At 40.1% G+C, this 23,736-nt stretch overlaps 1 protein-coding gene across 4 annotated transcripts in view; it reads left to right on the top strand.

Moving 5' to 3' along the window:
• The window catches only part of SASS6 (SAS-6 centriolar assembly protein), a 65,001-nt gene that overhangs the window by 10,629 nt on the left and 30,636 nt on the right, over positions 1 to 23,736 (top strand). For 3 of the 4 annotated variants that reach the window (XM_058659526.1, XM_004582010.2, XM_058659542.1), the window contains exons 5-14: positions 462 to 633; positions 2,604 to 2,669; positions 4,410 to 4,529; positions 7,232 to 7,423; positions 8,931 to 9,125; positions 9,234 to 9,323; positions 9,410 to 9,589; positions 9,954 to 10,035; positions 11,248 to 11,381; positions 13,212 to 13,340. In XM_058659526.1, the coding sequence (XP_058515509.1) occupies positions 462 to 633; positions 2,604 to 2,669; positions 4,410 to 4,529; positions 7,232 to 7,423; positions 8,931 to 9,125; positions 9,234 to 9,323; positions 9,410 to 9,589; positions 9,954 to 10,035; positions 11,248 to 11,381; positions 13,212 to 13,340 (1,360 nt within the window). Of the gene's footprint in view, positions 1 to 461; positions 634 to 2,603; positions 2,670 to 4,409; positions 4,530 to 7,231; positions 7,424 to 8,930; positions 9,126 to 9,233; positions 9,324 to 9,409; positions 9,590 to 9,953; positions 10,036 to 11,247; positions 11,414 to 13,211; positions 13,341 to 23,736 lie in introns of those variants that run through there. The other variant, XM_058659536.1, reaches the window with a different exon arrangement.

Raw genomic sequence — 23,736 nt, 5'->3', positions numbered from 1 at the left:
CAGTCACTTCTGGGTATCCAACGTGGGTGCAGGGACCCACGGACTTGAGTCTTCCTCCTCTGCTTTCCCAGCCCCTAAGCAAGGAACTGGATCAGTAGTTGAGCAGCTGGGACTTGAACTGACGTGTAGATGGGATGCTGGTGCCACAGGTGAAGGCTTAATGTCCTATGCCATGGTGCTAGCTCCAAGTTTTGTTTTTTCTTTCTCTTACCTGCGTCTCATTATAAACTCATGGGCCTTAAAGTATTCACTCTATTTGGTCCCTCTGTTTTGTTTTATTTCCATTTTGTTTGTTTGCCGTTTTTGAAAATCCTTTTCATATTGTACCTTGAAAACCGTTTCATATTGGCGTCTGCTTTTAGTATATTCTCATTCCTTGTCTTTCTGTGTGGAGGAGCTGACGATTCAGTGGGAAAGTTTCTCTACTGATGAGTTAAAATGTGACATTTTCTGTTTTAAAGGTTTTTGCTACAATTGGTTTCTCCAGCAGCTATTCTGGATAACTCACCTGTATTTTTAAATGTGGTAGAAACAAATCCTTTTAAACATCTTACACACCTCTCACTAAAACTTTTACCTGGAAATGATGTGGAAATAAAGAAATTTCTAGCAGGCTGTTTAAAGTATAGCAAGGTAAGATTTAAATTTAAGTTACTTATTTAAATTAAGTTCCAGAGGTCTTTGATAAGTCATTGTAGACTTGCATTACCATTAAATTTTTTTTGAGTAAAGTTGCTGTGAAGTTTTTTAAGAGCTCCAAGGAGTTATTTTCTTTTAAAATTTATTTTACTTTTTAATATTTATTTGTTTATTTGCAAGCCAGAGTTACAGAAAGGGAAAGAAATCTTCTACGTGCTGTTTCACTCAGATGGCCACAAGGGTCAGGGCAAAACCAAAGTGAAGCCAACAGCCTCATCTAGGTCTCCCAAGTGGGTACAGGTGTCCATGGCCTTTGGCCGTCTTCCACCTCTTTTCCCAAGCCATTAGCAGGGAATTGGGTCAGAAGTGAAACAACTAGTATGGGAACGGGTGCTCATAAGGTATGCCAGCATTGCAGGTAGTGGCGGCGCTGGCCCCTTTGTTTATTTTAATGTTTTTGTTTTATTTTTTTTCTTAAGATTTCTTTTATTTTGTTTAAAAGATGGATTTACAGAAAGAGTGGGAGAGTTGGAGAGAAAGTGATCTTCCATCCGCTGGTCCAACCCCTAATTGGCAGCACAGGCCGGCATTGAGCCTATCGTGTCCAGGAGTCTGGAGCCTCTTTTGAGTTTCCCACAAGGACTTAGGCCATGCTCCACTGATTTCTTATGCCACAGGCAATGAGGTGGATCAGAAGTGGAGAAGGGCCCGGCGCGGTGGCTTGGTGGCAAAATCCTTGCCTTGCGTCTGCTGGGATCCCATATAGCCTCTAGTTCATGTCCTCCTGGCTGTTCTGCTTCCCATCTGGCTCCCTGCTTGTGGTTTGGGAAGGCAGTAGAGAATGGCCCAGGGCCTTGGGCCCCTGTACCTGTGTGGGAGACCCAGAAGAGACTTGACTTTTGGCTTTGGATCAGCTTAGCTCCAGCTGTTGTGACCACTTGGGTGTTGAGTGAGCAAATGGGGAGTCTTTTCCTCTGTATCTCCTTCTCTGTAAATCTGCCTTTTCAATAAAAATAAATAAATGTTAGGAAAAAATTGGAGCAGCTAGGACTAGAATAGCACCATATGGGATGTTAGCACTGCAGGTGGAAGCTTAGTCTACTGCACCATGCACTGAACCCTTTTTAATGTTTAATTTTCATATATACAGAGAGGAGGAGAGACAGAGAGGAAGATGTTCCATCCGATGATTCACTCCCCAAGTGATGGTAACAGCTGGTGCTGCGCCGATCTGAAGCCAGGAGCCAGGAACTTCCTTCAGGTCTCCCACGCGGGTGCAGGAGCCCAAGGCTTTGGGCCATCCTCGACTGCTTTCCCAGGCCACAGGCTGGGAGCTGGATGGGAAGTGGAGCTGCTGGGATTAGAACCGGCACCCATATGGGATCCTGGCGCCTTCAAGGCAAGGACTTGAGCCAGTAGGCCTCTGCGCCAGGCCCCCAGAAAGTTTTTGATAACCTATAATTGGATAATTTTATTTAGTTTATCATTTAGTAGAGGCTTCAGTATAGAATAGGACCTGAGATTCAGAAACTTAGATCCCAGGTTTTGGCTAATATCTGTGATCTGGTGCAGGCCATCTGAACTCTATCTACCAGCTGATGAAGCCATGATATATGAAAATATCTACCCTGTTTAGTCTGTCAAAGGTAAAATGTGTAAAAGGTTTTTGAAAGTCCCTAATGTCATGTCAGGAATCTGACATAAGGAAATGATGTGGGGCTGAGAATTATGAAATGCTGATGCAAAGACATCTCAGCTTTCAATGATCACCCCAATCGTTAGGAGAGCTTGAGAAAATGTGGATTCTCATGTAGAAACCCTAAAACAGAGCCTAAATGGATTCTGCATTTCTGACACGTTGTCAGGATGATGCAGATGTAACACTTTGTGACTCTTTGGGTAGCATGGTTATAGATGACTAAATTAAAATGTAAACTGCATAATTTTGTTATTTTTATAAATAGGAAGAAAAAATATCATTGACGCAATCACTAGATGATGTTACTAGGCAACTGAACTTGACACAAAAGGTAATCCAAATTTTGCTTTATGTTTGTAAATCATGCAGGTGTTTTTCTGAATTGATTCTTGAATCAACTACAAGTTTTCATGTATTTTGTTTCAGAACTTGATATCTTCGAATTGTTCTTTATTCTCCTTATTATGTTAATCTGTTGCTTTCTCTTTTAGCTACAGTGTTCAACCCAAACGTTTCTTATTTTTAAGATTTATTTTTTATTTACTTTTTGAAAGCAGAATTATATAGAGAGAAGGAGAGACAGATCTCCATTCGCTAGTGCATTCCTGAAATAGTTGCAGTGTCCTGGGGTGGGCTGCCCCGGGGGCGGACTGACCCAAAGCCTTGAGTTAGTAGCCTCTTCTGGGCCTCCTATGTGGAAGCAGGGGCCCAAGAACTTGGGCCATCCTCTACTGTTCTCCTAGGCCATCAGCTGGGAGCTGGATTGGAAATAGCACATTTAGGAGCTGAACTGACCCCAGTGTGGTATGTGGGAACTACAGGCAGAGGTTCAGCCTGTTAAAGCCGTTTCCGTCTTCCCCTGTGTATAGTGCATTGTCTCAATAGGATCATGTGAATAGTGTGCATCATGAATTAATTCACTTTTACTTATTAAACGAGAACTCCTATCTTCTGGTTCACTTACTAAAGTCCTGGGCTAGGGCTGAATGTGGAAGCCAGGCACTCAGCACATTGCCCATGTGGGTGGGCAGGGACCCAGTTACATGACCGTTCACCACTGCCTCCTGGGTCTGCATTGGTTGGAAGCTGGAAGTGGTTTGCACACGGAACTGGCTAGGAAATATCGGTGTCTAACCTCTAGGCCAGTTGCCCATTCTTGTCACTTCTGTTTACCTCATCCCTTTGGCCTAGAGTAGGTTTTTCAGTTCTTGTAAACCTTCCTGTTTATTCCATGTGTTGATATTAGCATTAATTCCTCCGATGGAGTTAGTGTTATTTTAGCTATAAGTACTAGATTTTTGTGTCTGATCTTTCAAATTGATCAGAGTATCTGATATGGTACATGAATTTGGGCAGTTTTCTGTGGTCATAGTCCTAGGCTTCACATGTAAGTGAACCACTCCTGATGACCGACTAAGTGAATGCTGGGTTACTTTACATCTTTTTTTTTTTTTTTTTTTTGAAAGATTTATTTATTTTATTACAAAGTCAGATATACAGAGAGGAGGAGAGACAGAGAGGAAGATCTTCCGTCCGATGATTCACTCCCCAAGTGAGCCGCAACGGCCGGTGCTGTGCCGATCTGAAGCCGGGAACCAGGAACCTCTTCCGGGTCTCCCACACAGGTGCAGGGTCCCAATGCATTGGGCTGTCCTCGACTGCTTTCCCAGGCCACAAGCAGGGAGCTGGATGGGAAGTGGAGCTGCCGGGATTAGAACCGGCGCCCATATGGCATCCCGGGGCGTTCAAGGCGAGGACTTTAGCCGCTAGGCCACACCGCCGGGCCCTACTTTACACCTTAATGTCAGAGCGAGGATTGAGTGGCAAGAGCCAAATTTAATTAAAAACTTAGATTTTTCCTTTGAGCAGTTTTAACTCTAAAATTGCTTTTATTGGCATCTTGATTTCCTCAAATAAGAAATCTGTATAAAAGAATTTTGGGTATGTCTTGGAAAGCTGTACCTTTATTTTCTTTAATGTTCTGGTAAATATTGCTGTGTTGTAATCAGATGTATGACAGATGTGCCACATAGTTGGGTGACTTAACATTTTATTCTGAACTCTGATGCAGACATTATCAGAAAAAACCCAAGAACTAGAGAAGCTGCGGAGTGAGTGGGCGTCGCACACTGCAGCGTTGACAAGTAAGCATTCTCAGGATCTGACAAATGAGAAGGAGAAAGCTTTACAGGTAAGCGCATTGAAAGAAACGGGAAAATTTATTGCTGTTGGTCCTTTTATTAACTATAAAGTAATGTATGTTTGCCTGAATGTTTCAAACATTATAGAGGTTTAGATAATAAAAATGGAAGGTTTATCTCTCATTAGCAAAAACGTTTAAAGTTCCTGCCACAGACAGTTGTTGACTAGGCATATGCTGGAAATGTCCTCTAAAGGACAGTCAAGAATTGCACGTTATTTGCAGAGATCACATTCGATGTTTCTGTCTCCTCAGAATACTGTTAGCTTTCAGAATTAATATTAGTATTTTTTATTGCTGTAGAATTTTTTATTACTATGAAAATACTGAACCAGTGGAAGAATGAAAGGTGGATCTTTTATTCCTTCTTGTCACACTTTTTATTTGGTATAGATGCTTAATAGTATCTGACTTGCGAGATGCGTAAGTAGTTTGCCTCTTAAATAAGAGTATATAGTTAAATAAGAGTATGTAATTAAGAGCATATAAGCTAATGGACATAAATGAATAAACTTTCCTAGGTTTGCTTTAAGTTACATACTTTATCTGTTCCATAAATTTTGATTATAAATATTTATAACTATTATACATATTTAAAGATTAAATTTTAATGTCAGAGTTATAAAGAGGGAGAGACAGAGAAATCTTCATCTGCTGGTTCACTCTATGAATGTTTGCAAGGGTCAGAGTTAGGCCAGTCCGAAGTGGACGGCCAAGAGGTGTGTCTGGGTCTCTGCTGTGGGGGCAAGGACCCAAGGCCTTGGGCTATCCTTTGTTGCTTTTTCAGGCTATTAGCAAGGAGTTCAATGGAAAGTGGAATAACCAGAGAGGAATACATTCTCCATCTGTCGGTTCATTTCCATAAGCCAGCAACTTCATCTGAGTCTCTGTGTTTGTAGCAAGGACCCAAGCACAAGTTATTTCCATTGCTTTTCCCAAGCTACTAGTAGGGGGCTGGATCCAGGTTGGAACAGCTGGGACACAAACCAGCACCCTTATAGCATGCTGGCATTGTGTGTGGTAGCTTCACCTGCTATACGATCTTGCAGGTCCCCATAAATCTCAATTTCATATCAAAGAACTAGAAATTGTGTTTTTTTGACCTAAACCTGTGTGTATAAATTGAAATCTTAAATCAAATAATTTTATTGGTGATTTTGCAGAATCCAATATTTGTCATGCTGAGAATTGGTAATACAATGCAAACATCATTTGCTGAATTGTGTATTCCCTTATCAGCTTTTAAGTACAGCTTTTAAAATGTGAGTTCTTGAGAAACCCTTGTATTTTGGGAGATCATCATTCTAAAATGTATTCAGGAGGGAGAGTGGTGTTGCAAAGATTAAGATTTTCAACAGAGTTGAGGGAAATGCTCCTGGCTTACACTTGCTGAAGACTTGTCTGCTAAGAATGTGCTGAGGTTAGTTATCCTAGTGACTCAAGCTAGAAATCCAAAGCTGGGGAAGCCCAGGGGAGTAGGCTTATGTTAGAGAGGACGGGCATGAAAGACAACCAGGAAGGGAAGCAGAAAGCTGTCGCAGAAACTAAATAGTCAAAACTGCAGGAAGGATATTGTGCAGAACTGCAAGAGTGGAACACCTGATGTACTAGTGAGTAGCAGAAGCCAGTTGTAGGAAAGTCTAGGTCTTGTCAAAGTACAGATACAAAGTATCCCTTCGGAGATTAAAAAGCACAGGTAAGATTTTCTTTGTCCTTCCTGAGGGAATCAGTATTTGTGTACATATTGGAAGATGGAATGAAGATTCACAGTGATTCAGAATCAGTGCTTGGCCTACTCTGTTTTGGTTGGTGAACGTTTTGGAGGCAGAGTGTGGATCTGTGTGGTGTTCTCTAGAGCTGGGAATGTAGTTGGTCTTCAGGTGACATTTAGTGGATTATTCGTTACTGAAATCTCTAAGACCAGTTTTTACCTTAGAATTTCATTATCTTCCCTAGCATAGGCATAGCAGGTAGCTGGATTGGAATTGCGGTAGCCAGTTCTTGAGTTGGTACCCATATGGGATGCCAACATTAGAGGTGGCAGTCCAAACTGAGGCACCACAACACAAGCCCCTGAGGTTTGCTTTTATTTAATGTAGTTGTATTTCATTCTTCCCTTATCGTTGAACACTGTTACTTCTATACATTTGTGGGTTTAGGATAAACTGAATTATGAACACAACCATTGTGGTGAATTTGCTGTTCTTCACCTTTCCTTCTTCATGAAATTTGTAATCGGAAAAAACATAACAAAACAAAAAAGAACACACTGCTTTGAAAACAAGAAAGTCTAATATTTCTGTACAAAATTGTGATTGTTGGGCCCGGTGCAGTGGCCTAGCAGCTAAATTCCTCACCTTCAGTGCGCCAGTATCCCATATAAGAGCAAGTTCTAATCCTGGCAGCTCCACTTCCCATCCAGCTCCCTGCTTGTGGCCCGGGAGAGCAGTTGAGGACTGCCCAAAAATTTGGGACCCTGCACCCATGTGGGAGACCTGGAGGAAGTTCCTGGCTCCCGGCTTCAGATCGGTGCAGCAGCAGCCATTGCGGTCACTTGAGGAGTGAATCAGTGAACGGAACGTCTTCCTCTCTGTATATCTGATTTTGTGATAAAATAAATCTTTAAAAAAATTGTGATTGTGATTTGTGTTTATATGTCTGACTTTTGTTGATGCTGTATTTTTACATAATAGGCCCAAGTCCAGTGTCAACAACAGCATGAACAACAGAAAAAGGATTTGGAAATCCTGCATCAACGAAATATCCAACAGCTACAAAACAGATTGTCTGAATTAGAAGCAACGAATAAAGACCTAACAGAAAGGAAATATAAAGGAGACTCCACTGTTAGAGAACTGAAAGCAAAACTTTCTGGTATTGAAGAGGTATTGGCCTCCCTCCTCTCCCGTCCTGCTGTCCCCAGCATAAGATGCATTTTATACACTGTGCCACAGTGCCCGCCCATGTCTATCACTTTGTAATACAAAGATCACCATAAGACTTCCAATTGCTTTTTACTAATATATTTTGCTTAGAAGTTATAAAACCTTGCCAATTTTATATTTAGATCCTCATAGCACTGTGCCTCAATAGATGTCTTCAGTTTTCCTTCTTAAATCTTCATCTTTCACACCACTTATAAACAACTTCTCAGGTGTCCTGCATACTCATCAGTGTCTAACTGCTGTATGTATGCAGTGCTGTATTATTTCATCTGTGTCAGCACTGAAACTTTTGATTGTGTAAGAAGTCTGCACTATGCTAATTTTTATGTAATGTAGTCCAAGTATTTCTCTCAGGATCTGCAGAAAACGTACAAATTATGAATCCTGGGAATTTTTTCTTTTGCTTCTGAGTATTCAGTTACTTATTTTTGATCAGTTGTGGTTTGTAAGATTATTAGTGCTCTAAACATAATTGCTATTGTTTATCATCTACTCCTTATCAGCCAGTGTAACAGGCAATTTAAATAAGTTTTCAGGTAATTAAATTACATAATTTGTCAAGTGTTTGTTATTTCTTTTCCACAGATAAGAGAATCAAGATCTAGTGAGGTTAAGTAATTTCCAGGATCACACAGTAGTTGATCCAAGATATGAATTCAAGTATATCTGGTATCAAAGTCTTTACCTCTCAAAATCACCATGGTACAATATGTAACATTATTTTCTAAAATTGTGTTTAAAGCTATCTATGATTGCTAAATACTGAACTTTTATGTCCCTGTAATATTTTGGTTTGTTATCTGAGAAGAAATCTAGGGTTTTTGAAATTATGTATATATATGTTGATTTTTTAAAATTTACATCCCAGTGGGAAAGAGAAAATGAGAATGCATACACCCCATCGGCTAGTTCACTCCCTAAATGCGCACAGGAGCAGGTATGGGCTGAGTCAGGCTGACTGCTGGGAACTCAGTCCAGGCCTCCTGCTTGCTTGTCAGGAATCCCATTACTTCAGCAACCCCTGCTTCCATCCATGGCTGCCTAGCAGGAAGCTGGGTTTAGGAGCTAGAACTAGAAGTCAAACCTAGGCTGTATGATGTGAGGATTGGTGGGCTCAGCCAGTTGTTTTTTGTTTTTTTTTCGTCAAGACTTATTATTGATTTTTGTTGGAAAGATTTCCGGAGAGAAGTAGAGACAAAGACAATGACCTTCCATCTGCTGGTTCAATCCCCAAATGGCTACAACAGCCAGAGGAGCTGAGCTGATTTGAAGCCACGAGCCAGGAGCTATTCCTGGGTCTCCCACGGGGGGAGCAGTCTGAATTAGAAACTTAAAATTGTTAAAGACATCTTTAAGCATATTATTTAGAAGTAACCAGACCAACTTCACTTTTTCGTAATACAAAATACAGCTTTTTCTTTTTTCTTTTTTTTTTAACTACCTCTAGGAGCTGCAGCGGACTAAGCAAGAAGTTCTGTCTTTGAGAAGAGAGAATTCTACACTAGATTCTGAATGCCATGAGAAAGAAAAGCATATTAATCAGCTACAAACCAAAGTGGCAGTTCTAGAACAGGAAATCAAGGACAAAGACCAGCTTGTTTTAAGAACAAAAGAAGCATTTGATACAATCCAGGAACAAAAGGTCTATTTTAAAATTTTCCTAGACATATCATTGAACACACTTACAGGCGTCATTTTTTTCCAAATAAATGTCTTAATTGTTTTTCATATTTCTTAACAAATGAATCAGGTGGCATTAGAAGAAAATGGCGAGAAAAATCAGGTACAGCTGGGGAAACTTGAAGCCACAATAAAATCATTATCAGCAGAACTTCTTAAGGTTTGTTTTAAACATTAATGTTTAAAAATATTAAATATTAATGTTTTATTAAGTTATGTGAAGATATATATATGAATCTCTTACAGGCAAACGAGATAATCAAGAAGTTACAAGGGGATTTAAAAACGCTAATGGGTAAATTGAAGCTGAAGAATACAGTTACTATTCAGCAAGAAAAACTCTTGGCTGAGAAGGAAGAAAAATTACAAAAGGAGCATAAAGAATTACAAGATGTTGGACAGTCTCTCCGAGTTAAAGAACAAGAGGTCGTTAGTATTTTATGTTTTTTGAATTTTCTGTTTGCAAACTGTAACAAGTTTTCTCAGGTGTGTCTTTTTAAAAAGTTCTGGTTACAGCAAGCTGTGGCTTTTAATAGTTTCTTTATAATCACAACTAGATTCAACAAAAATTAGGCTATTTCCATTTGAAAAGTGATGAATTAGATATTGTTGCCCATATATATATTTACACACAGAATGTATGAATATGTGTGTATACATACAAATTACATAGTTCAGGTAATTTCTGTATTTTCATTTAGTAATATTTTGTAATAATTAACAGTTTACTTCCTCTTATTATTTTAACCTTTATTTTGTTTGATTTACTGAGAGGATTGACATATTTCAGGTATGCAAATTGCAAGAACAATTAGAAACTACAGTTCAAAAACTTGAAGAAAGTAAACAGCTTCTAAAAAATAATGAAAAGTGTAAGTATGTTATGTTTTACAATTTTATTGAGAGACAGAGGGACAAAGACAGGAAAAAAAAATAGATCTATTTAGGATTGACCATTCCTAAGCTGGAAGCCAGGAACTCATTTCAGTTCTCTCATGCAGATGTAACATTCTAATGCTTGCACGTTAACAAGATGCTGTAATAAAGAATGGAACTGGTTCTCAAATCCGGGCACTCTAATATTATGTGTGAATTTCCCTAATTGGCATGTAGTTTATTAGCCAGATGCCTACCCTCATATTTTATGTAAATAAGATTGATGGTTTTATTCTTAATCTAACAATTTTGGAGATTGGCATTGTGCAGAGGGTTAAGCTGCTACCTGGGATTCCCACACCCCAAGGGAGTGCTGGCTCAGGTCACAGCGACTCTGCTTCTGATCCCATTTCCTGCTAATGCTTCTGGGTGATAGCACATGATGGCTGCAGTGTTGGGGCTCCTGCCACCCCTGTAAAAGTCCTGGGTGCGGTGCCAGGGTCCTAGCTTCAGTGTGGTCCAGCCATAGTTGTTCAGAGGACTTGGGGAGTGACCATTAGATGGAAGAGCTCCTTTCTCTGTCTCTCCACCCCTGAGTTGCTCTGCATTTCAAGTAGATGAAAATAAAGGTGTTCTAAAATGTTTATTTTCAATTTATAAAGATGTAGATAAATTGAGATATTGTTATATACAAATTTCTGCTTTAAATATATTTTTAATGTCTACTGAAGTAAGTTACATCATCTACCCTTAGGAACAATTGTCATTATAAAGAAAATATCAGTATCCCAAAGTTGGAAGTGTTGAAAATATTGTCTTAATTTTCTGTTTAAATACTGTTTTTTTTTTTAAAAACTATGTTTACATAGAATTAGTATTACAAGTTACTTGAAACTAAAATAAAAAATTGAACTTTAGCTAACTATACGAACTGTAAGGTATCTCTGAAGGTAAAAATTTCCAAAGAGATGCTTAACTAGCAGAAGTATGTACTTTTGGGAATACAGAGTAAGAACTGCGTGGCAGGTGCAGAAATGATGGTCTTGAGTGAAAAAAAGTAGGTGACAAAAATTTTTTTTTTGGTTATTCTAGGATACAAAGCTGCAAAAACTCAGAATTTTAAAACTATGAAAGTATCTTTTAAATGCTTAAAATAACCAGGAAAATACAAATAGTAAATGAAATATTTTACTTCTTTTTTGTTTAAGTGATCACATGGTTAAATAAAGAACTAAATGAAAATCAGTTAGTGAGAAAGCAAGATCTCTTGGGACCTTCTGCCACTCCACCTGCACATTCTAGCAGTGCAATAAGAAGTGGAATTTCTCCTAACCTGAATGTGGTAAGATTTAAAATAAGATTTGAATGATCTTGGTGAGTATCTTACAGGTGTTCTCATAGTTCGTAAGTCTCAGTGTTTTAAGGTCCTGGTACCTTAAGTTACTTATTTACCACTTTAGTAAAGTTGAAGATGTAGGCAGTGGGACAGAAGAGTACTTGACTAAGGGGCTGTACTTGAAGGCATTCTTTTTTTTTTTTTTTTAAGATTTATTTAATTTTTATTGCAACGTTAGATGTATTGAGAGGAGGAAAAGACCGAGAGGAAGATCTCCTCAAGTGGAGAGTGGGAATCTTCCCAAGAGGAAGATTCACTCCCCAAGTGACCGCAACGGCCAGAGCTGTGCCCATCTGAAGCCAGGAGCCTGGAGCTCTTCCGGGTCTCCCACGCGGATGCAGGGTCCCAGGGCTTTGGGTCATTCTTGACTGCTTTCCCAGGCCACAAGAGGGAGCTGGATGGGAAGCAGGGCTGCCAGGAATAGAACTGGCTCCTATTTGGGATGCTAGTGTGTTCAAGGCGAGGACTTTAGCCGCTAGGCCATGGCGCCGGGCCCTACGCTTCTTTTAAGTCTTTAATAGATGTAGAAATTTTTCAGTGCTAACTGAAGTAATGCCAGATGCTGTAAAGCACAGACATACATGCACAGGCATGCATGCACAATGTTTCGGAGACTTCAAGAAGAGAGAATTCAGCGTTTAGGTTCAAATTTGGAACTGTGAGGGAAAAAGCCTAAGCAGTTTGTATTGTAAACAAACAGGATTAAAAAAAAAAAGGAAATCCCAGTTAGCCAATTTCATTGTTCTAAATTCTGGAAGAAAGTAGTTATGAAATATAAGCTTTCTGTTTCCAGAGACCACGTCTTAAGTTTCCCAGAAAATTGTGCTCAGACAAGGTCAATCTGTGATGAGTCACGTTCATAAAGACCTTTAACAGCATGTCGGAACACAGATAAAAATATGAACATTACCAAACCGCAAAAATGGCCAAGCATCCTTTCTTTTCTGAATAATTGAATTGTTACTGCTTCTGACATAAGTACAGATTTGTCCTTGATACGTTCTTCCTGTTTTGTTAGATTGGATGTATTTAGATACCTAGTCATATATTTACCGTTACTTCCTGGTAACTTGCAATTCACAGCAAAATTAAAGTCTTAAGCTTCTCTTAACTCACCTAAACTGTGCCTAAATCTAATTAATAAGTCTCTTCTAACTGTGCTTGGTGAGATCCGTGGTGTGTAATCTTCTTTGTTGCAAGAAACAGTAAATACATCAACAGGTGTGTTCCTTGTGCTAATTAGTGATAAATAGCCATTGGTAACTCAAGATGTGTGTCCCAGCTCACCTCTTAATTATAAAAGCAACACCTTTTTTTTACCACAATGTTTAATGGTGGGATCATTACATTAAAAATTAGTGACAGTACAAATTATTGTTTTAATTAGTCTATTTGAGAACGCTAGTTTTGTTTTTGCTCAGTCTTGCAGAAAATTGTTTTTACTTTATCTCTGATTTTCCTTCTGATTTGTGACTCTACCTTTTCCCAAACCCGCCTGCTTGGGAAGCCTGAAAGAACCAAAACCTTGTAGAAGTCTATTTGAACTCACTCAAAAGGAATGGCCAGTAGTTTGTTACAGCCAGGCTTGCACAGCTACTTTAAAAAGCCCTCTGTGCCAAAAATATCCAACCTTGTACTAGGCATTAAAGCAAAACTTGCTAGTCCCTTAAAATAGTGTTCTTAACTATTAGTTATTATAATGGAGAATATTGCTTCAGCAAATACTATTTAGAATTAGCTTCTGATGTCTAATTACTTTTATGTTTTTATTTTTAGGTGGATGGTAGACTTACATACCCAAGCTGTGCGATTGGTTATCCTGTCTCATCTGCATTTGCATTTCAGAATACCTTCCCTCACACGATATCTGCCAAGAATACAATCCACCCAGTTCCAGCACCAAAGGTAGCCAAGTTAATTAACATTTCTAAACTATATGTATTGTTTATTTTACTAGCACACAAGTATTTTTCATGTTTTAAAAATTCATTTCTCCTTTGACTAGTTGTTAAGCATTAGGTAATGCATTAATTAAATAAGTTCTCAAGAGATTGGCATTGCAGTGCAGAGTTACCACTATGAAGCCAGGCATCCCTTGTCACAGTGCCAGCTTGAGATCTGGCTGCTCTGCTTCCAATCCAGTTCCCTGCTAATGCCCCTGTGAAGCCAGCAGAAGATGGCCAGAATGCCTAAGTTTTGGGCCCTTGCTGCTTATGTCAGACCTGGGTGGAGTTCACCAGGTTTCTGGCTTTAGCTTGGTCTAGCTGCAGCTATTTGGTTGGGGACTGAACCACTACATGGAAGATCATTTCTGTTTCTCAGTCTCTCCATCTCTGTCACTCTATCTTTCAAATAAATAACTACATATATGTGTGTGATTCGTGAGTATCTAGTGTATACATACCTACTTATAGAAAATATCCTGTGCACTGTATGCTTCTGTAGTTACTATAATTTATAAAGACCTAGATTCCGCTTAAATTTTGCTAGTTTCTCAATATCCATTTTTATTCACTTTTCTAGTTGTATCTCCTACAATTTTCTAGTCTAACTGGAAATCCAGACTTCACAGTTCTGTTATTAGCTTATTAGCTGTGGTAACATTCTTGGATTCCGTTTCCAGAATTAAAGAACTTATAGGACAATCATAGCAGATAATAAATGTATCTTTTACAACAGTATCTCAAAACATAGCAGTTCCTAAAACCCCTAAATTATATGCTACAAAGCTTTGTAATGTGTTAATGTCTTTTGTTTTTGTTTCACTTAAAGATAGATTTATTTGAAAGTTACACAGGTCTTCCAACCATTGGTTCACTCCAGAGATAACTGTAATAACCAGGACTAGGCCAGGCCAAAGCCAAAAGCCAAGAACTTATTTTGGCTCTCCCATGTGGAGGAAGGTTCCCAAAACTTGGGCCATCTTCCACTGTTTTCCCTGGCCATTAGCGGGAGCTGGATCGGAAGGGGAATAGCCAGGACACAAACTGGCACCTGTATGGGATGCTTGTATTGCAGGCAATGGCTTTACCCTTCTATTCCACAATGCTATGTGCCATGTATTAAAATTTTTATCATGATTTTGTTAATATCTTAGACTTATACAGTACTTTTCTATATATTATAATTTAATTTTAATAATTTATTCTATCAAGTGTGTACCATTTAATTTTCATTTTTAATCCTAACTTCAGGTACAAGTTGACTTTTTCCTAAGCCATAGAGATTAAAATATTTATTAAGTGAATATTTTATAAAAGAATTAGACCTTATTTAGTATTTTACATTTTTTTGTCAAGGTAGGTCTGGGCTCTAATAAAAACAAGTTGTTGATTAGGCATGTGCATCTTTTTCGCCATATGTTTATTGTCATTTGGAGCTATTAGGAATTGTCTAAAAAATATTTAGGTGAATTGAATTGACTATTTAATTTTGTGCATTCAAATAAGTATTATTGTCTTATAATTCATCAATATACTCAACTATGTTTACATCTTGGTTTGTATTTTCTTAAGAATTATTGAAATCAAGAGTGTTTTTACTCTAAGCAATTTTGTAGGTTTGTATACATTGTCCAAAATGGGACAACAATTACTGCAGACAGTTGCCGGCTTGGTAGAATCTAGTATGATTTGTATTCTTTCTTATTGATCTTACATAATCAAAGAAATGTTCTTGAAGATTTTCTTAATTGTAGGAGCAAAACTTTCACTATTTCTTAGATCATGATCTGTATATTCTTTTTGATCATGTATCCCCCATAGTATAAAAAAAATGGAGGGCTGAGCTGTTTTAGCTTGAATCTCTAGTATGTGAATATTTGTGAATTGTGTGCATATACTCATGATTATACATTATAATTTTATTTTATACATTATAATTAAGTTGTTAAGAGTGGAATATAGCATTAGGATTGAAATATTAAATTTTTTTTATAAAAAATGGAATAAATTTCAAGTATTTCACATATACAGATTGAAAAACATAATGGTTCTTCCTCTCAACCTTCCCTCCATGCCTCACTGCCACTCTCCTTCCTGCCTCTTGCAATCTTTGTATGACGTACTTTCAATTTACTTTATAATCACAAGCTTAGCCCTCCGAGAAGGGCTCCAAGAAGTAGTAAGTGGAAAGCCATTCTTCTTCAGGAGTATAGACAAAGGTTATAAACAATACTCAAATGGATAGAAGTTTGAATATTATGTCAGTTTCATTCATATATATATATAACTTTTTCTGTACTGTGGGTATTACCATAAATCAGGGAAAAGCATGGTATTTGTCTTTTTGCAACTGGCTTATTTCATTAAGCGTGGTCACTTCCAGTTGCATTCATTTTATTGCAAAAGACAGGATCTCATTTATTTTTATGGCTGAGTAGTAAAGTGCGTCATGTCTGTATATGTCAATTTCTGTATCCAGTTAATTAGACTCTGGGTTGATCCTGTGTCTAGCTGGTGTGAATGGAGCTGCTGTAAGCATAGAGGTATAGATAAGTCTTTCAAATACTGATTTCTTCTCCTTTGTGTAAATTCTCAGCGGTGAAATGACTGGATTGTCTAGTAGATATATTTTCAGATTTCTGGAGAGTCTCCATACTGTCTTCCATATTGGTTGGATTAGTATACATTCCTATCAAAACTCTATTAGTGGGCCCGGCATTGTGGGCCCGGCATTATGGCCTAGCGGCTAAAGTCCTCGTCTTGAAAGCCCCGGGATCCCATATGGGCGCCGGTTCTAATCCCGGCAGCTCCACTTCCCATCCAGCTCCCTGCTTGTGGCCTGGGAAAGCAGTTGAGGACGGCCCAATGCATTGGGACCCTGCACCCGCGTGGGAGACCTGGAAGAGGTTCCAGGTTCCCGGCTTCAGATCGGCGCGCACCAGCCTGTTGTGGCTCACTTGGGGAGTGAATCATCGGATGGAGGATCTTCCTCTCTGTCTCTCCTCCTCTCTGTATATCTGGCTGTAATAAAATGAATAAATCTTTAAAAAAAAAAAACAAACTCTATTAGTTAATACCTTCTCCCCCTGTATCTTTGCCATGATTTATTGTGTTTTGATTTTGGGGTGGTAGTCATTCTAACCTGGGGAGGTAAAACCTCGTTGTGCTTTTTGCATTTGCCTGATGACTAGTGGTCTTGAACATCTTTCCATGTATCTGTTGGCCATTTGTAGTTCATCCTCTGAAAAATGCCTGTTTATATCCTAAGCCCATTTCCTAATTAAATTGCTTGTTTTGTTGTTGAATTTCTTGAGCTTCTTACATATTCTGGATATTAATTCCTTATCAGATAAATAGTTCGCAAATATTTTCTCCCTTTTTGTAGAGAGCCTCTCTGTTGAGTGTTTGCTTTTCAGAAGCTTCTTAGCTTGATGTAATTCCATTTGTCTGTTTTTCCCTGTATTGCTTTTAGGGTCTTACTCAGTGTTTTCCACTAATGATTTCAGACTTGGGGTTTAGATCACTTGTGAGTTGATTTTTTTTTTTTAAGATTTTATTTTATTTTTATTACAAAGTCAGATATACTGAGAGGAGGAGAGATAGAGAGGAACTGGAGCTGCCGGGATTAGAACCAGCGGCCATATGGGATCAAGGCAAGGACCTTAGCCACTAGGCCATGCTGCCGAGCCCAGTTGTGAGTTGATTTTTATAAAGGGTGTAAGATAGGGATCTTGTCTCATTTCTGCATACAGGTCTCCAGTTTTCCCAATTGGACAATGCCACTTGGTCATTTGCTGATGAGACTGCCTTTGTCCACAGTGTGAATTTTAGCTCCTTTGGCCAAAGATTGATTGTATAAGTGGATTAATTTCTGGGATCTCTCATGTGTGCTGTTGGCCCTCATGCCTGTTCTTACGTTAGTATCAGGTTGTTTTGATTAAATTGCCCTGTAATTTGCCTTGAAATCTGGTATGTGATGCCTTTAGGGGTTTTTTTTTTTTTTTTATTGTTTAAGATCACTCTGGCTGTGTCTGATATTGTAGCGTAGCAGGTAAAGCTTTTTGTGGTGTCAGCATCTTAAGGTTGCAGGTTGGTGTCCCAGTTGCTCTATTTTTCTCCGTCTCCTTGCTGATGGCCTAGAAAAAACAGCTGCAGATGGCCCAGATACTTGGACTGCCACCCATGGGGGAGCGCAGATAGAGTTCCTGGGTTCTTGCTGTGATCCAGCTCAGTTTTTGTTCAACTGTTATGACAAGTTGAGGGGTAAACCAGCCCATGAAACACCTTTCTCTGGCTGACTGTCCTCTCACTCTCTGTCTTTAACTTTGACTTTCAGATGAATAATTTTTTAAAAAGGGCCCAGCATGGAAGCCTAGCAACTGAAGTCCTCGCCTTGTATGGACTGACATCCTGTATGGGTGCTGGTTTGCGTCCCAGCAGCCCCACTTCCCATCTAGCTCACTGCTTGTGACCTGGGAAAGCAGTCAAGGACAGCCCAGAGCCTTAGTACTCTGCACCCGTGTTGGAGGCCCGGAAGAGGCTCTTAGCTCCTGGCTTCAGATCGGCTCAGCTTGGGCCTTTGTGGTCACTTAGGTAGTGAACCATTGGATGGAAGATGTTCCTGTCTGTCTCTCCTCCTCTCTATATTTCTAACTTTTCAGCAAAAATTGAAATGAATCTTAAAATAGTAGGCCAAAGCCTCTGACTGTAGTGCTGGAATCCCATATGGGTGATTCAATCCCCAGCAGTTCCTGTTCCAACCAGGTTTCCTGGTCATGGCCTAAGGAAGCAGATGATGGCACAAGTGCTTGGGACCCTACACCCATGTGGCAGACCCAGAGGAAGCTCCTGGTTCCTGACTTCAGATCTGGTCAGATCTAGCCATTTTGGCCATTGCAGCCATTTAGGGAGTGAACCAGCATGTGGAAGACCTCCATGTGTCATCTTTCTTCTCTGTAACTGTGACTTTCAGATAAAATATAAAATTTAAAAGATTGCTTTAGCTATTCATGGTCTGTGATTTCATATGAATTTTTTTTTGTAGGTGTGAGAATGTCTTTGGACTTTTGATTGGGATTGAGTTGAATCTGTAAATTGCTTTGGGTAATAGGGACATTTATTTTTTTTTAAAGATTTATTTATTTTATTACAAAGTCAGATATACAGAGAGGAGGAGAGACAGAGAGGAAGATCTTCAATCTGTTGATTCACTCCCCAAGTGAGCCGCAATGGCTGGTGCTGTGCCGATCCGAAGCCGGGAACCAAGAACCTCTTCTGGGTCTCCCACGCGGGTGCAGGGTCCCAAGGCTTTGGTCCATCCTCGACTGCTTTCCCAGGCCACAAGCAGGGAGCTGGATGGGAAGTGGAGCTGCCGGGATTAGAACCGGCGCCCATATGGGATCCCGGGGCTTTGAAGGCGAGGACTTTAGCCACTAGGCCACATTGCCGGACCCAACAGGGATATTTTAATGATATTAATTCTTCCAAGCTATGAACCTGGAAGAAATTTTTTTTTTTTTATTTTGCTGGTGTGTGTATGTGTGTTCTATTTCTTAACGTTTCTAGTTTTCATTGTGGAGATCATTAATAACCTTGGTAAAATTTGTCCCAAGGTTCTTACATTTATTTGTAGAATTGTACTGATCTTATAAGTTCTTTCTTAGCCATGGCACTGTTGGCGTATACAAAAGCTGTTGGTTTTGTGTGTGTTGATTTTTTTGTCCTGCAGCTTTGCCGAACTTGTGATAGTTCATTAGGGGAGTCTTTTGGTTCCCCTTCCTATAGATTGTTTGGTTTTCTTCTTTCCAATTTATTTCCTTTTGATCACCTTCTCTTGTCTAATGACTTTAGCTAAAACTTCCAGAACCATATTGAACGTTGTGAAAGTACACATGCCTGTCTCATTCCACTCTTGTGTTAGAAGTATTTCCAGCTTTTCTCCATCCCGTATATGATGCTGGCTGTGGATTTGTCACAAATTGTGTTGATTGTGGTGAGGTCTGTTCTGTTTATTTCCAGTTTGTTTTAGGTTTTTGTCATGAAAAAATATTGTAACATCAAATTTTCTCTGCATCTATTGACAAAATAACATGTTTTATGTTCTTGAATTTGTTAATGTCATGTATCACATTTATTGAGTTGTATGTTGAACTTACAAAACCACAGAGAAATCCCACTTGTTCTGTTTGAATGTGCTTTTTGATGTATTGTGGAATTTTTCACGGATATTTTGCTGGAGACTTTTACATCCCTGTCAGGGATATTGGATGGTAGTTCTCTTTTTTTGTATCTTTTTCTTGTTTTGAAATGGAGGTGATGACCTCATAGAAGGAGTTTGGCATGATCTCTCTCTCTCAGTTATGTAAAAAGCATCTAATTCTCATGAGCACTTCCTTTTTCACATCAAGTGGAATAATTTTATCCACCTTACAGGGTTTTAGGATTAAGATGATTAAGAATTAGAGTAGTGTATGGAACCTAAGTGTTCCAAAAACCTGCTACCAGTAATAATTCTGTTGGGGCTTGCATTGTGGCACAGTGCATTAATCTGTCACCTCTGATGCTGGCATCCCATATGGGCCTAAATTTGATGCCTCAGTGCTCTACTTCCTGCCTGGCTCCATGCCAGTGCCCCTAGGAAAGCAGCAGATGGCCCAAGTGCTTGGACCCCTCCATCCACATGGAAGACATGGTAGGATATCTGAGCTTCTGGTTTCAGCCAGCATTGCCCTGGCCTTGTGCAAAGTTGGGGAGTGAACCAGCAAACTGAGCTGCTCAGCCTCTTTCTCTTCTTTGTAACTGTGCCATTCAAATAAATAAAAAGATTTTAACAATAGTAATTCTGTTCCAAAGTAGAATTAAAGAATAAGATTGTTTATAAATGAAGAATAGATTTTTTTTTATCTCAGTCCTTTGGTGTCTTGTATTGTTTGTTTTCATTGGCAGTTTAAATAAAAATAAACTTGGTTTTGTGACACTTGATCTCTGAAATACCTACTATCCTAACTGTAATAATAAAAATTTAGTACAAATAGATGTTCAATTGTAAGGATGTAAAGTTAACATAAAGAGTTAAATTAGGTCAGATACAAAATCATGCTAAAAAGAATACATAAGAGAATTTAGAAAGATTATGCCATAGTCACAAATTCTTATGGAAAGAATGAACATTTGAAAACTTTTACATTTTTCCTTTTATTTTTAATACTGTTTACTTGGTTGAGCGGGATGCACTTCCGTATGTGCCTGTGGTTAGGGTGGGGAGGGTCGAGGAGTGGACGAGGGTGTGTGGGTCAGGTGTTTCCGTTTGTTTGTGTGTTTTTCCTGTGTCTACAGTAGAGGAAGGGTGCAGACCTCTGCTTTCTGGCAAACTATGCACGCAGGAGTGGAGGATGGTCATTTGGTGATGCCTCAGAGACCCTGAAGCGGGGAAGAGTGTTCAGGGTGTTACTTGAGTGGTTTGGATTGTTCTGAGGTAGCATTGGCTTTTTCGCTTCAGGGTTGAGAAAAATCTTTCTGAAGTCTATTGGCTGACCAAGTCCATCTTAGTACATCCACAGAATCAGATACTTGTTAGCAAAGCTTGGCCAGGAGAGTGATTCAACCTGTTCTGATTTCCATCCTCTCATGAGGTACTTGATGTCCTCTGCTGACCTAAATGAGCTGGCTGTCATGCCCCCCGTGTGATTCTGGGCATGCTGTCCACTTCACAGGCATCAACACCTGAGGACGCCCAATCTGATACATGTATTCCAAGGCTGGACCACATACCTTGTGATTTTTCTCTGTTGCCAATGTTTTTAGTTGTGAATTCCCCCAAGAAACCTCACCTGGGGTGACCTCAGCTGTGACTTCTGTGCAGCACTGAGTGCATGGTCAGGTTTGGTCCAGCCAAAGCACATACTGGTGGGTACAGCAGCCTGGTTAATTCCATCCTATACCCCATTGCTCAGGCAAACTGGTTGGTGCTGCAGCCTAGCCTGGCCCTGACCACCACAGGCCAGGTCCTTACCCACACCAGCTAATGCCATGGCCTAGTTGGAGTGACCGCCAGTAACTTCCTCCAGGCCCACCCCCCCAGCTCTGTTTTTGCCTGTGCTGGTATGTGCTGTAGCCTAGCCTGGCCCAGCCCAGCCCACATCCCATCAGGCTCTTGTGTACACCCATGTGTGCTATGGCTCAGCTCAGGCCAGCCTGTCCCCAGACCTGGCCCATATATATCCTGACAAGTGGGAATTATAGCTTAACAAGAGAACAACCATAATTTCCCTATCAGGTCCACTTGCAGCCCCGGATCCTGCAGCTGCCAGGGTTACCCAGGTCTGACCTGACATGACTCAAACCCAGTCTTGGCACCTTCCAATAGGTGTTGTGGCTAAGCCTAGCCAGCGCCAATCTTTTTTTTTCTTGTTAAGAATTATTTTTATTAGATGGTCAGATATACAGAGAGGAGGAGAGACAGAGAAGATCTTCTGTCCGTGGATTCACTCCCCAAGAAGCCACAATGGCTAGAGCTGAGCTGATCTAAAGCCAGGAGCCCGGAGCCTCTTCTGGGTCTCCCCCACAGGTGCAGGCTCCCAAAGCTTTGGGCTGTCCTCAACTGCTTTCCCAGGCCACAAGCAGGGAGCTGGATGGGAAGCAGGGCCGCCAGGATTCGAACCGGCACCCATATGGGATGCTGGCGCATTGCAAGGCGAGGACTTTAGTCCCTAGGCTATCATGCCAGGTCTTATTTTTGTTCTTGCACACACCAGTGTGTGCAGCAGCCTCGCCTAGCCTGGCCCACATCAACCCAGGCCCTCATGTGAACTGGTGAGTGTTTATAGCCCAATCAAGCTCATCCTGTATCCTGTCCTGGCTCTCATTTGTTCCACCATGTGCTGCGCACTGTCCCAGCCTGGCCTGGCCTGCCCCGCCCCCAGCCCCAGCTCTCATGCATACCAGTATGAGCTGCAGCTTAGCTGAGGAGTACCTCAAGTTCTGCCAGGTCCACTGTACTCCTGGATCTCACATATGTCAGTGCGTGCTTTCCCCAGCTTGACATGACCTGCCCCATAGTCCTGGCACTCACCAGGGTACTGTAGTCCAGCCCGACTAGCCTGCACCCATTCTGGCACTCACCTGTGGGTCCTACAACCGAATCCTGCCTGGCCCACCCTCTGCCCTGGTTCTCATGTGACCTGCACTCAGACTTAGCCCACATACTTGCCAATGATTGTTGCAGCCTTGGCTCGCATGTGACCTGGTGGGTACCATGGCCTAGCCCATCCTGTTCCAGACTCAGCTGACATACATGCTAGTGACTGCTAGGAGCTCATAACTACATCTGGTTTTTCCACATGGTTGGCAGGGGCCCACATATTTGGACCATCTTACATTGTCTTCCTAGGTGTATTAGCAGGGAGCTGGATAGAAAATGGAGTAGGTGGACTTCAGCTAACATTGCAGTATAACTGTCAGCACTGCAGATGGTGACTTATCATGGTGAACCACAGTGTTGGCAATAACTTGTTTTTGTTCTTTATTTTTGGAGACAATAATAGCCAAGGACTAATACATTCAATGACTGTATACTGCGGCCAAGCTTTGTTCTACGTGCGGACACAGCTGGGAACAAGAGAAAGCCTTTGCTACCGTAATGCTTGTATTTTGTTGAGAAACATGATATGATAGTAAAAATGAGGCGATATTATTTAATGTCAAGAACACTATTTGCAAGGGCTGGTGTTGAGGCATAGAAGATTAAACTGCTACCTGCAATGTCAGGTTTTATTTCATTCTGCTACATTTCCAATCCATCCCCGTGCTTATGTGCCTAGAAAAGCAGTGGAAGACAGCTAAGGGGCTTGAGTTCTTGCCACTCACCCCATATTTGTGATTGAATCTTTTGCTATAAATTCCTGATCGTTATGATCATACATGATAGGTTTGCACTGAAGAGATTGTGAATTATAAGGGACTTTTTCCAGTGTCTAAGGAACTTGGTAGTTGATTTTTTTTATCTTGATAGTTTTTTTTTTTTGATGATTTTTGTATTTGAGTCACGTCTTTATGACATATATTATGTAATGTAATTCTCTATAAGGTACGTATGCTTGGAATTTTCATTGATACATTTGTCTTCAACAACTCCCCAGAACAATTACAATAAAAATCGAAATACCTTATGTATTAATATTTACATGATTTGACAAATTCTATAACTTGTTTCTCTGCATCTTTCCTCACAATCATTATCTTTCAGCCACTCTGCTTTTCTTTCTATTCTTTTTTTTTTTGCTGTATTTTTTTTTTTATTAATTACATTGCATTATGTGACACAGTTTTATATGCACTGGGATTCCCCCCGCCCCTCCCCA

This window comes from Ochotona princeps, chromosome 2, assembly GCF_030435755.1.
Source record: "Ochotona princeps isolate mOchPri1 chromosome 2, mOchPri1.hap1, whole genome shotgun sequence".
NCBI lineage: Eukaryota > Metazoa > Chordata > Mammalia > Lagomorpha > Ochotonidae > Ochotona > Ochotona princeps.
This window is presented reverse-complemented; position numbering and strand designations above follow the sequence as displayed.